This window comes from Diceros bicornis, chromosome 1 (assembly GCF_020826845.1).
Source record: "Diceros bicornis minor isolate mBicDic1 chromosome 1, mDicBic1.mat.cur, whole genome shotgun sequence".
NCBI lineage: Eukaryota > Metazoa > Chordata > Mammalia > Perissodactyla > Rhinocerotidae > Diceros > Diceros bicornis.
In genome coordinates, this window is record NC_080740.1 from 59,549,001 (window position 1) to 59,563,128 (window position 14,128).

The window sequence follows — 14,128 nt, forward strand, 5'->3', positions numbered from 1 at the left end:
ATATTGGTTCCTTTGAAAAAAACTTCTTTTATCTACTTGGTGAAACCAAACATGGCTATGAATTATTTTGACAGATTGAAATAGCATTGCATTCGAAGTATTCCCTATGTTTTGGAGCAATGCCATCAGAGAGCAGAAATAGATTCCTTAGGAACTTCTCACCATCTAAACTGAGCATTTTCAGTGTTACTTCTGGTTCCTTTTCTGCTAGCTCCTCTCCTAGGACTTAATTTACAAAGCAAGGATATTTCTTGCCAAGTCTTCATTTCAGAACAGGTCACTCTCTTTTCTCCTGCAACTATGTAGAAGGAACTTTGTTTTATTTCTGCTGGCTGAGGGTAACCTGAGATCCACCAACAATTGAGTTTTACTTCATTAACATCAGCAGAGAAATAAATACATCTAAGGTGCTCTAAGGACAGTCCTGCATGTATGCTCAAAGGCTGTCTAGAGACTCACATTTTCTGTTATTCTGGAATAGGGTAGGATGATTATTTGAATTGCGTAATGTAGAGAAGCAGTCTAGCCAACATCCATTTTCTTATGAAGCCACAGCCAGAATCTCTGCAAATTTCTGTGTTCTGTACAAAATGAGTTGCTTCTGTAGCTGATTGTTGCTGCTTGGCTTCTCACCTCATCTCTAATGGCACAGAAAGCATCAGCCAAGGCCAATAATGATTTCCTTTTTTCTTCTCAGAAGACTAGAGTGAGGATATTTGTATTCCAACATTGGCTACACTGCTGTTTGGTCAAGGACAAGGCAGTTCCTTCTCATTTTTTAAATCATTAAAATGAAGGTATTGGATAAACCATCTCTAAGGTTTCATCCAATCAAAAACTTTATTAAATTACCTCTCTATATTTTAAAGAAAATTTTGACTCTCTGAGTCTTACATGGTGGTGTGTAGAACATAGTACGTGTTCAATATTCTTGAATCAATTTAAATTTATTATACGCTGATGTAATCAGTTTCTTATCTTGTAACATCTTTCTTATATATACACACACCTTTTTAAAATAAATAATACTTTTTAACCTGCAATGGCTGATTTTTCTCCATGTGCAATAAAGTGCGAGGCAATGCCCAAGAGTCATTTCAAAGTTGTGATGCAAAGCAGAGAATTAAAAAAAAAAATTATCTGGGATTAATAAACACCCATCCATGAACATTGTTGCATTAATTCACAGTTTTCTAAAATGTATTTTTAAATTATATCAGAGATATATGGATTGAAGAAATATAAACGGGAGAATTTTGAAGGATAAAACTTTCTGAAAAATCAGTTATTTTGCTTCAATACGGTGCAGTAACTTAGTAAGGACTCTGAGCGCCGCTGTTCACCAACCAGGGGAAAAATAATGCAAAAGATCCGCCAGAACCACCGAGCTTTTACAGCACAAAGAAACGCCAGATTGAGACAAACTCTCTTCCAAGCTGCATCAAACTCAGGCCTCTATTCTACTGGATTCTGGGCTCCTTTTCCGAATACAGAGGGCTTCACGTGGACACACTGGCATCCAGAAGCACAAGGGGAGATTGCCCACTGTCTAAACAAGATCAGCAGGACAACAATGGCGGCTCGGCAGAGGGGCGGGGACTACAGAGGATTCCTCGTGCTCTCCATCCTCCTGGGGATCTGGAGAGGCGCTTGGGCAGGACATATTCTCTACTCTGTGCTGGAGGAGACAGACAAAGGGTCTTTCGTGGGTAATATCGCCAAGGATCTGGGGTTGGAGCCCCAAGAACTGGCGGAGCGCGGAGTCCGCATCGTCTCCAGAGGTAGGACGCAGCTCTTTGCCCTGAACCCGCGAAGCGGCAGCTTGTTCACCGCGGACAGGATAGACCGGGAGGAGATCTGCGCTCAGAGCGCGCGGTGTCTGGTGAACTTGAACATTCTGATGGAAGATAAAATGAATCTTTACCCTATAGAGGTGGAAATAATGGATGTTAATGACAACGCTCCTAGATTCTTGACAGAAGAAATGAATGTAAAAATAATGGAGCATACAGCTCCTGGGATGAGGTTTCCCTTAAATGAGGCTAGGGACCCGGATGTGGGCACGAACTGCCTCCAGAGCTACCAGCTCAACCCCAATCGCCACTTCTCCCTGGTTGTGCAAACTGGAGACGATGGAACTAAATATCCGGAATTAGTGCTGGAGCGGGTGCTGGACCGGGAGGAAGAGGCGGTTCACCACCTCCTCCTCACAGCCTCTGACGGCGGCAGCCCTCCCCGATCCGGCACCGCCCGCATCCAAGTAACAGTGGTGGACGTTAATGATCACGCACCAGTCTTCTCTTTGCCTCAGTACCGAGTAACTGTCCCTGAAAACGTGCCAGTGGGCGCAAGATTGCTAGCAGTAAATGCTACTGACCTGGACGAGGGAGTCAATGGGGAAGTGACATATTCTTTTCGGAAAATAACCCAGAAAATTCTACAGATATTCCAACTGAATTCCCATACAGGAGAATTATCAACTTTAGAAGGCCTAGATTATGAAGAATCCAGCTACTATGAAATGGAAATTCAGGCTCAGGACGGTGCTGGTAGTATGACAAGGACTAAAGTACTGATCACAGTTTTAGATGTGAATGACAATGCTCCTGAAGTGACTGTAACATCTGTAAGCAGCTCAATCCCTGAAGACACTCCTGCTGGAACTGTAATTGCTCTTTTCTACCTTCAGGACCGAGATTCCGGGAAGAACGGCGAGGTGACCTGCACTATTTCAGAAAATCTGCCTTTTAAATTAGAAAGATCAATAGACAATTATTATAGATTGGTGACAGCAAAAAACCTAGACCGGGAAAAACTCTCTGTGTATAACATCACACTGAGAGCCACAGATGGTGGGATCCCACCCTTGTCCACGGAAACTCACATCTTGATGAATGTGGCAGACACCAACGACAACCCGCCTGCCTTTCCCCACTCCTCCTACTCTGTCTACGTCCCTGAGAACAACCCCAGAGGTGCCTCCATCTTCTCCGTGACTGCACACGACCCCGATGGTGATGAGAACGCCCGTGTCACTTACTCCCTGTCAGAAGACACTCTCCAGGGGGCGTCTATATCCTCCTATGTCTCCATCAATTCTGACACTGGTGTCCTGTATGCGTTGCATTCCTTTGACTATGAGCAGTTCCGTGACCTGCAATTGAGGGTGACTGCCCGTGACAGCGGGAACCCACCACTCAGCAGCAACATGTCACTGAGCATATTCGTGCTGGACCAGAATGACAACACACCAGAGATCCTGTACCCCTCGCTTCCCACTGACGGTTCCATGGGTGTGGAGCTGGCACCTCGCTCTGCAGAGCCTGGCTACCTGGTGACCAAAGTGGTGGCAGTGGACAGAGACTCAGGCCAGAACGCCTGGTTGTCCTACCGCCTGCTCAAGGCCAGTGAGCCAGGGCTTTTCAAGGTGGGGCTGCACACAGGCGAGGTGCGCACAGCGAGGGCCCTTCTGGACAGAGATGCCCTCAAGCAAAGCCTGGTGGTGGCAGTCCAGGACCATGGCCAGCCCCCTCTCTCGGCCACTGTGACTCTCACCATGGCGGTGGCTGACAGCATCCCTGATGTGCTGGCTGACCTGAGCAGCATCAGGACCCCTGCCAATTCTGATGATTCGGATCTCACGTTGTACCTGGTGATGGCAGTGGCCGCGGTCTCCTGCGTCTTCCTCGCCTTTGTCATCGTGCTCCTGGCGCTCAGACTGTGGCGCTGGCACAGGTCTCACCTGCTCCAGACTTCAGGAGGCGGGTTGGCGGGCGTGCCCACCTCACACTTTGTGGGCATGGACGGGGTGCGGGCTGTCCTGCAGACCTATTCCCACGAGGTCTCTCTCACCGCAGACTCACGGAAGAGTCACCTGATCTTCCCTCAGCCCAACTACGCGGACACACTCATCAGCCAGGAGAGCTGTGAGAAAAAGGATCCCTTGTTAACATCCCTAGATTTTCATGAATGTAAGGATGAAGGCCAAAGTATTCAGGTGAGTTCAGTCATTCATTTATCTTTATATTGTTGAGGATTTATATCTTGTGTAAATTTCTTTATCATTTTGCGAAACAAGTGTTTCGAAGATGGGGTGAAAAAAACTTTAAAGAGGTAAAGCAAGTTTAACAGTTTATTTCAGTGGTGATACTTTAACACAGAACACTTATTGACATAGGTTTTGGTATCATTTCCATAGTGAAAGCCTATGGGCAAGATTGTGAATAAGTCAACTATCACATTTTGATACCTTCCACCTATTTTCCACTTGGTGTTCTTAATTTGTGTATTTTATAAATGAGAATGAATTGTTATGTCCTTCTCATTGCACTAAGTTAACAAGAGGAAAATACACCTCAGCCTACTTCTCAGGATTCTCTTTAGATCAGATTTTACAAGGTTCTTAAAGATTTTGTTCAGTTTGAAGACTTTTTCCATGTCCTGCTTCTGCCTCTATGTACTTCAACTTGGTGGCCTTGAAAATCTCAGTGGCTTCCCGACCTATTTAAAGCATAATCATATATTAAAGTCAGGTCCTGGTGGAAGGTTAGGTTGATGCCTGAAGAATGAAATATGTGCATCAAGCGTTACTAAGATCTATATCAATGACAGACATGGAGTCTAATGTCACACTATAGGTTATTGTCCAAAACCAATAAAATATGACATCAAATAAAATGTCATTTCAAGTGTTGTAAGTGGCATTTGTGAACTAGGCAGTTACATGTTTTAACACAAAATTCCAATGTGCTGTTTTAGTGGTGCAGCCATGTGAAGTGTGTCTGTGGGCTCTCCAAGTGGGATACTGGGGATGCTGGCATTATGAAACGATCATTCCGTATGCTCAAGTCCTAGACCAGTAGTTCACTCTACTTATTGGGTCTGCTGAAAAATTCAGTTAGAAATAATCTAATCTGGTATTAACTACTTCTCTACCCTTTGTGTAACATTTCAGTAAAGCCCAATGTATCAATTGATTAGCATCAGGAAGGGGATGATGACAAGGTAATCTTGTTTACTGGGACCTTTGGAGAGTTAATTAAAACAGCATTTTTTCTAGCATAGCGTTGTGTTTGGTGGTATTTTGCCTATAAAGGGCTGTGCAATAGTGTGGGAGTATATTTCATATATTCTGCAATGTTCAGATGTACAATCACTTGGGGAGAAGACAATGTTATTGACACTTTGTGAAACAGAAATGTGATTATCAGGTATTTCAAAAAAGAAAATCTCCCAACCAAATTTATTAGATGCTTTAAAGTATTTTTAAACAAAAGGGAGAAATCATTACTAAACTCAGCGAGCTATTATGGATAAACTTTTGTAGGGTCTATTTCCTTCAATTGAGGTCTTCGTGGAATGTTACATAAGTGCAGAAGTGAGAACCATTGCAGTAGACTGCACTTAGTGACTTTGTGTTGCAAGGCAAAATATTATTCCCCTGGTAACTTTGAAGACTGATGCTACCTTTTGTAACCAGGAAACTAATTGTGCGATGAGGAAGAGAGGGATAGGCTAACTCGTTTCTGGCTACGTCACTTCCTTAACTGAGATAGCGTAAGTGAAAATCAGGTAATATTACCATAAAGAAATCACTGAAACTATTTTGGAAGAAGAGTAGAGTTTGGATATAAGTATAAATTGTGCCCTTTTTAAGACATAATTTCAGCATTACAGGTGCTTTCTGAAAAAATAGAAATGAATCAGCATAAAGTTACCCAAAAATTAAAGAAAAACAAGAAGAAAAGTAACAAAGAAAGAGGGATAAAACTTTATCCAATGTATTGCTAATTAATAAGTGTTCAAAATTACTGTACTCTGAGATCGTTTAGGCCACATTTGTGTTATAGTCATCTTTCTATTACGAGTGTGGATTTGAAGATTGGAAATGATTATGTCAACATATAGATGTTTATGTATTAAATATACGTGATTTCTCTAAAAACCTGGAAAGTTGGGATATGGACGTTTCTAACAGTAGAAATTAAACGTTATTAAATATATAGACGTATAAAAATAGTTTGTTCAGTTAGGCACACGGTTATAATTATCCTAGCTGGTTCCACTGCAGCAGCAGAGGCTGCAGTGTCCTAGTGCAGACTCTGGGCGCCGCTGTTGGCCAAAGTGGAGAGCTTGGAGCTACTGATCTCCTTGCGCAGCCGCAGCGTACTTGCCCCAGCTCAGACTCGCTAGTGCGAGCCTTTACACCGCTTCTTCCTCTGGAAAAGGAGAAACTCTGACCACTACGAAGGAAATAAAGCCTGTTCGGAGCTCCGGACATCTGCAACGCCGAGATTATTTGTAATCTGGCGTCTCCAGGCCGGTGAGCAAACTAAGGGGAGCAAGAAGGATGGGGAGCGGCGCTGGGGAGAAAGGCTGGGCTGAGAGGCGATCGGTGCTCTTTCCCTTCCTGCTGTCTTTGTTCTGCCCGGCGGCGCTCTCTGAGCAGATCCGCTACAGGATTCCCGAGGAAATGCCCAAGGGCTCGGTGGTGGGGAACCTCGCCAAGGACGTGGGACTGAGTGTCCTGGAGTTACCAACTCGAAAACTGCGCGTCAGTTCGGAGAAGCCTTACTTCACTGTGAGCGCAGAGAGCGGGGAGTTACTTGTGAGCAGCAGGCTAGACCGGGAGCAGATATGCGGGAAGAAGCCAGCTTGTGCTCTGGAGTTTGAGGCTGTTGCTGAAAACCCATTGAACTTTCATCACGTGAATGTGGAGATCGAGGATATTAATGACCACACGCCAAAATTCATGCAAAATTCCTTTGAGCTGCAAATAAGTGAGTCCACAAAGCCTGGGGCACGGTTTATTTTAGGATCTGCCCATGATGCAGATATTGGTACCAACTCACTACAGAATTACCAGCTCAGTCCTACTGATCATTTCTTACTCGTGAATAAAGAGAAATTAGATGGCAGTAAATACCCGGAGCTGGTACTGAAGATGCCTTTAGACCGGGAAGAGAAGAGGTCCTACCACTTAATCTTGACTGCCTTGGACTTCGGGGATCCACCCCTAAGCAGCACTGTACAGATACAGGTCCTAGTGACTGATGCCAATGATAACCCTCCAGTGTTCAGCCAGGAACTATACAGGGTGGGCCTTCCAGAAAATGTGTTCCCAGGCACCACTGTGCTTCGAGTGTCGGCCACCGACCAGGATGAGGGTGTCAATGCCGAGATCACTTTCTCTTTCACTGAAGCAGGCCATATCACCGAGTTTGACCTGAATTCTAATACTGGGGAAATTACTATTCTAAATACGTTAGATTTTGAGGAAGTCAAAGAATATTCCATAGTTTTGGAAGCAAGGGATGGTGGAGGAATGATTGCGCAATGTACCGTGGAGATAGAAGTCCTAGACGTAAATGACCATGTCCCAGAAGTAATATTCCAGTCTCTGCCAGATCTTATTATGGAGGACACCAGTTTGGGAACACACATAGCTTTGCTCAAAATCCGTGACAAGGATTCTGGACACAATGGAGAAGTTATTTGTAAATTAGAAGGTGTAGTTCCATTTAAACTACTCTCTTCTTCAAGAAACACGTATAAGTTAGTGACAGATGGAGTTCTAGACCGCGAGCTGACCCCTGAGTACAATGTGACCATCACAGCCACTGACAGGGGCAAGCCGTCCCTATCCTCCAGCACTACCATCACCCTGCACATCGGAGATGTAAATGACAACGCGCCGATTTTCGATTTTCGAACAGGCCTCCTACCTGGTCCACGTGGCGGAGAACAACCCTCCTGGAGCTTCCATCGCGCAAGTCAGCGCCTCCGACCCCGACCTGGGACCCAACGGCCGCGTCTCCTACTCCATCTTGGCCAGCGACCTGGAGCCGAGGGCGCTGTCGTCCTACGTGTCGGTGAGCGCGCAGAGCGGGGTGGTGTTCGCGCAGCGCGCCTTCGACCACGAGCAGCTGCGCGCCTTCGACCACGAGCAGCTGCGCGCCTTCGAGCTGACGCTGCAGGCCCGCGACCAGGGCTCGCCCGCGCTCAGCGCCAACGTGAGCCTGCGCGTGTTGGTGGGCGACCGCAACGACAACGCGCCCAGGGTACTGTACCCGGCGCTGGGGCCCGACGGCTCGGCGCTCTTCGACACGGTGCCGCGCGCCGCGCAGCCTGGCTACCTGGTCACCAAGGTGGTGGCGGTGGACGCCGACTCGGGACACAACGCCTGGCTGTCCTACCACGTGCTGCAGGCCAGCGAGCCAGGACTCTTCAGCCTGGGGCTGCGCACGGGCGAGGTGCGCACGGCGCGTGCTTTGGGCGACCGGGACTCAGCGAGACAGCGCCTGCTGGTCGCTGTGCGTGACGGGGGACAGCCGCCTCTTGCGGCCACCGCCACGCTGCACCTGGTTTTCGCTGATAGTCTACAAGAGGTCCTGCCAGACCTCAGCGACCGCCCGGTGCACTCTGACCCCCAGGCTGAGCTGCAGTTTTATCTGGTGGTGGCTTTGGCCTTGATCTCCGTGCTCTTTCTCCTGGCAGTTATTCTGGCCATTGCCCTGCGCCTGCGACGTTCCTCCAGCCCCACTGCCTGGGGCTGCTTTCAGCCTGGTCTCTGTATCAAGTCCGGACCTGTGGTTCCCCCCAACTACAGCGAAGGGACTTTACCTTATTCCTACAATTTGTGCATTGCCCATACTGGAAAGACAGAGTTCAATTTTCTAAACTGTAATGAGCAGTTGAGTTCAGGAGGAGACATACTTCGCAGTGATTTATCTGGGGCCTTATTTCCGCTTTGTAATTCCAGTGAGTCAGCCTTCCATCAGGTGAGTTTCCTTTAAGCATAACCTGCTTCTTATGGTCTACCCAGTTCTCCATATTCACATGAAAACATACAATTTTTAGATTCAAAAGTTGTTTTTAAGAAAGCTGTAGCCAGTCAAAGAGCTGTTATACCATTCTTCAAGGGAGGTTGAAGTAGGAGCAATTGTGTTTCTTTAGGGGTGTTTTACCAGACTCAGCTTTACAAAGCAGTGAGGGTGTGGTTTTATCTACAAAGGGAAACGGACAATATTAAAGGCTCTCGCATAAAAGCTAATGAGATTTTTCCCTAAAATTTTCTTCCTATTGCTTAATATATGATGATTTTTTTTTCAGTTTGAACATGCTGTAAATGTAAAAGTAGGCAGTCATTTAAATGAACCTTTAAAGCAAAAAATTTTTAACTAAATCTTAACTGATTTAACTGTTATGGTTTCCATACTAATCTGATGTTTCATTTCTTATATTTACCTCCCTTTTGTTTCAAAGCTCCTAGAATAAGGTATTTTAACCTGGATTTTTATGTAGATGGATTCATTGTAATTGTGTGCAATGGACTGTGTGGGTGTGTAAAATCACTTGAATGAGCAGTAGGTCCCTCATCAGAAGATAAAAGTGTATTCTCCTTACTTGCTGCATAGGATTTCAGGGTTAATCTGTATTCAAGCACATTCTGTAGGCTCCTCCATCAAAGAAAAGACGTTTTTGCCTCTGTTGCTCCTCTCACACACCTTGTGTATAATTTTTGAACTGTCTTTTTTTGCAGCCCTAAACTAATAAAGCTAGAGGTCTTCTAGTCATTCTACTATCTCTGGGAGAAAAATAGAGCCTTGAATTCTTCAAATTTTAGACAAAATTGCCAGTCTGATGTGCATACAAGTATATACACAAAATGATAATACATTGTATTAGCTTTTGCTAGATTTCCTGTTAGTAACTGCTTCCTTATGTGTTCCTTACTTTTTTGTGATTCTTTTGGTCAAAGTACTAACTAAGGTAAAAATAACTTTAGAATGTATGTCTATCTTAAGAAGTTAATTAAGTCTACTTTAAAATGTAATCATCTCATTGGTGGAAGAATGGGATGGAGATTTGCTTTTCATTTTATATTCATTTGTACTTTTCAAGTATTTTCTATTCAAATAGAAAAAATATAAATAATTTAAATAAAACAGCAAAATAGTATAATCTCTGATAAAACTTGAAAATAAAAGCACTTATCCTGTTAAAATTTCACAATATCAATGTGAAAACATTATCAATGTATAATTGACATTTTATAAAGAAAATTAAAAAGTAACAACTCTATAGAAAGCTTACTATAATGATTAATTGGTTTAAACCAAATAAAAACTTCTTGTGTCAGTCATCTCCAATAGGTCTATTTTAGTCTAAAAATGAATTAATTTCCAGTGACAACTGGAGTTCTTACTTGTTTGATAATAGATATTGAAGACATTTATAATAAAGCTTAGACCATAATAAGAAATAAAATTTTAATACTTTATTTTTTAAAAAAGTAAATGTATTCCATAAACTTGAGTAATTTAATGATGCTAACCCATAAATCTGATTATTTAATAATACTTTGTAAGGGTTTAACCCTACTTCATCCCACGCTTCTTGGCAATTACTTTTAAAATATTAATTTAGGGACAAAGTAAATAAATTCAAAACAAAGTATAAAAAGCAAGTTGTGTTTTTTTCCTCAGTAATCTAGCGTACAGTATTACATATCTAAGTGGGTGCAGTAACTGCTTGGGACTCTAAGCGCCGCTGTTCACCTACTTGGAGATAAATGTAACCAAACGCCGTCCGGATACTCAGGGCTACAGCTCACAAAGACCGGCAGATCCCACAAACCAACTGCAGGACTGCAGCGAAACTCTGTCCCTAAATTTTCGACACTCCAGCTTTCGATAAGATCATCTCCATAGCTGCAGCAAAAAGGTAAACAAGACACAAATGCCCAATGAAGATTCTGAGTGGATTCCTTAGCGAAAGAACTATGGCTGCTCCAGGGAATTACCGAGGACTTGGCGAGCTGGTCCTGCTGTGCGCGCTCCTGGGCACGCTGGGGGGGATCGGCAGAGGACAGATCCACTACTCGGTGCCAGAAGAGAGCGACAAAGAATCCTTCGTGGGTAACATCTCCAAGGACCTGGGGCTGGAGCCCCAGGAACTGGCGGAGCGCGGAGTCCGCATCGTCTCTAGAGGTAGGGCGCAGCTCTTTGCTCTGAACCGGAGAAGCGGCAGCTTGGTCACCTCAGGCAGGGTAGACCGGGAGGAGCTCTGCGCTCAGAGCGCGCGGTGTTTTGTAAATATCAACATCCTGGTAGAGGATGGAGGAAAACTTTTTGGGATAGAAATAGAAATCACTGATATAAATGATAACAACCCGAAATTCCAGGTCGAAAATCTGGAAGTAAAAATTAACGAAATCGCTGCGCCTGGAACACGTTATCCACTCCCAGAGGCTGTTGACCCGGATGTGGGCTTGAATTCCCTACAGAGCTACCAGCTCAGCCCCAATCACCACTTCTCCCTGGACGTGCAAACTGGAGACGACGGAACTATAAACCCAGAGCTGGTGCTGGAGCGCGCCCTGGACCGCGAGCAAGAGGCTGCTCACCACCTGGTCCTCATCGCCTCCGACGGCGGCGAACCGCCTCGCTCCAGCACAGTGCACATCCAGGTGACAGTGTTGGATACAAACGACAATGCCCCTGTTTTTGCTCAACCGATTTACCGAGTGAAAGTCCCAGAGAACGTGCCCCCGGGCACTCAGCTGCTTACTGTAAGAGCTAGCGACCCGGATGAGGGAGCCAACGGAGAAGTGGCGTATAAATTCTGGAAAATTAGTGAAAAACAATCTCCGTTATTCCAGCTTAATGAAAATACCGGGGAAATAGCAACAGCAAAGAGTCTAGATTATGAAGAGTGTGCATTTTATGAAATGGAAATACAAGCTGAAGATGTGGGGGCACTTCTTGGGAGGACCAAAGTGCTCATTTCTGTGGAAGATGTAAATGACAATAGACCCGAAGTGATCATTACATCTCTGTTTAGCCCAGTCTTGGAAAACACTCTTCCTGGGACAGTAATTGCCTTCTTGAATGTGCATGACCTAGACTCTGGGAAGAATGGTCAAGTTGTCTGTTACACACGTGATAATTTGTCTTTTCAATTAGAAAAATCAATAGATAATTATTATAGATTGGTAACATGGAAATATTTGGACCGAGAAAAGATCTCTATGTACAATATCACAGTGATAGCCTCAGATCTAGGAACCCCGCCTCTATCTACTGAAACTCATATTGCCTTACATGTGGCAGACACCAATGACAATCCACCCACTTTCTCTCATGCCTCCTACTCAGCCTACATCCCGGAGAACAACCCCAGAGGAGCCTCCATCTTCTCTGTGACAGCGCATGATCCTGACAGCGATGAAAATGCACGACTCACTTACTTTCTGATGGAGGACACCATCATGGGGGCACCTCTCTCCTCCTATGTTTCCATCAACTCTGACACTGGTGTCCTGTATGCGCTGAGCTCTTTCGATTATGAGCAGATCCGAGACTTGCAGCTACTGGTGATTGCCAGCGACAATGGGGACTCTCCACTCAGCAGCAACGTGTCACTGAGCCTGTACGTGTTGGACCAGAATGACAATGCACCAGAGACCTTGTACCCTGTGCTCCCCAGTGATGGTTCCACAGGCATCGAGCTGGTGCCACGCTCTGCAGAGCCTGGCTACCTGGTGACCAAGGTGGTGGCAGTGGACAGAGACTCAGGACAGAACGCCTGGCTATCCTACCGCCTGCTGAAGGCCAGCGAGCCAGGGCTCTTCACAGTGGGGCTGCACACGGGTGAGGTGCGCACTGCACGGGCCCTGCTGGACAGAGATGCCCTCAAACAGAGCCTGGTGGTGGCTGTCCAGGACCATGGCCAGCCCCCACTTTCAGCCACTGTGACTCTCACCATGGCGGTGGCTGACAGCATCCCTGATGTGCTGGCTGACCTGAGCAGCATCAGGACCCCTGCCAACTCTGATGATTCGGATCTCACGTTGTACCTGGTGGTGGCAGTGGCCGCGGTCTCCTGTGTCTTCCTTGCCTTTGTCATCGTGCTGCTGGCACTCAGACTGCGGTGCTGGCACAGGTCTCACCTGCTCCAGACTTCAGGAGGCAGGTTGGTGGGAGTGCCCACCTCACACTTTGTGGGCGTGGATGGGGTGGGGGCTTTCCTGCAGACCTATTCCCACGAGGTCTCCCTCACTGGGGGCTCGAGGAAGAGCCACCTGATCTTCCCGAAGCCCAACTACTCGGACACACTCATCAGCCAGGAGAGCTGTGAGAAAAAGGATCCCTTGTTAACATCCATAGATTTTCAGGAATGTACAGATAAAGCTGCTGCTGTTCAGGTGAGTTCAGTTCTTTGTTTACGTTTCTCAGAGGAATTATACTGGATATAAATTTAATTTGTGTCATTTGAAACACATATTGTGAAGAAAGTTTAAAATATTTTTAAAGGTGTACCACAAAGTTTTGGGTTTATTTTAGTGGTGATACCATGAAATTGAGCTCTAATTATCATAGTTTGTTGTTTCATTTGCTTTTCAAAGGCTTGGACAAGATTGTTTAAATGTGAACTCTCAATCTTTTAAACCTTCCATATTTTACTATAATTATCACTTATGACTCATTCACTTAAGAAGTAGTTACCCAACCACACACGGTAAGTTATATATATATATATGGTGCTGGACAGAGAATACCATAATTTATATGTACTTATATTTATTTATATATATTCCTATATTAGAACTGAGGAAAAATTATTGAGACTTCTAATTCCCTGTATTAGCTTAATAAAAGTAAAATATATCTCAGAATTTTTAGGATTATGTTTAGGATTTGGATCTAAAACTAGGTTCTTGAAGATTTCTTCACTTTAAACCTCTTTCCTGATCCCAGTGTCTGCATCAGTATCTTTCAAAACTTTAATACATCTTATCATATTTCAAAACATAAAAACACATTTTAAAGGGTGGATCCTGGTGGTAGGTAAGACTGGTCCCTAAAGGTTGAGTTTGTGTATCAGTGGTCACCAAGGGCTTGTTGCCATGGAGACGTGGAATCTAAAATAAAATTGCTGTTGCCACCACAAAAAACGAAAACAATAAAATCAGATTTGAAAAGGAATCTCATTTTAAACTGTTGAAAGTGACTTTTGTAAAATACAGAACATGTTTCAATACAGTTCCAATGAGCTGTTTTGATGGTGCAGCCATATGAAATGTGCTGTTCTTATGGTGAGAGGGTTTGAAAGTGTTGATTTTAGA

At 44.7% G+C, this 14,128-nt stretch overlaps 2 protein-coding genes across 10 annotated transcripts in view; both read left to right on the forward strand.

Moving 5' to 3' along the window:
* LOC131406644 (protocadherin gamma-C3) overlaps positions 1-14,128 on the forward strand; it is a 144,450-nt gene that overhangs the window by 28,056 nt on the left and 102,266 nt on the right. Inside the window, exons 1-2 of one of the 9 annotated variants that reach the window (XM_058542656.1) lie at positions 1,237-3,997; positions 10,488-10,842. The exons of 5 other annotated variants lie outside the window; for them this stretch is intronic. In XM_058542656.1, the coding sequence (XP_058398639.1) occupies positions 1,361-3,997; positions 10,488-10,490 (2,640 nt within the window). In that variant the 5' untranslated portion in view covers positions 1,237-1,360 and the 3' untranslated portion in view covers positions 10,491-10,842. Of the gene's footprint in view, positions 1-1,220; positions 3,998-10,487; positions 13,208-14,128 lie in introns of those variants that run through there. 3 more of the 9 variants (XM_058542673.1, XM_058542618.1, XM_058542620.1) reach the window with 3 other exon arrangements.
* LOC131406856 (protocadherin gamma-B4-like) lies at positions 4,006-9,865 on the forward strand. Its single transcript, XM_058542734.1, is given in 2 exon segments — positions 4,006-7,705; positions 7,707-9,865. Coding segments are annotated over 2 exon segments (2,445 nt in total). The 5' UTR covers positions 4,006-6,349; the 3' UTR covers positions 8,796-9,865.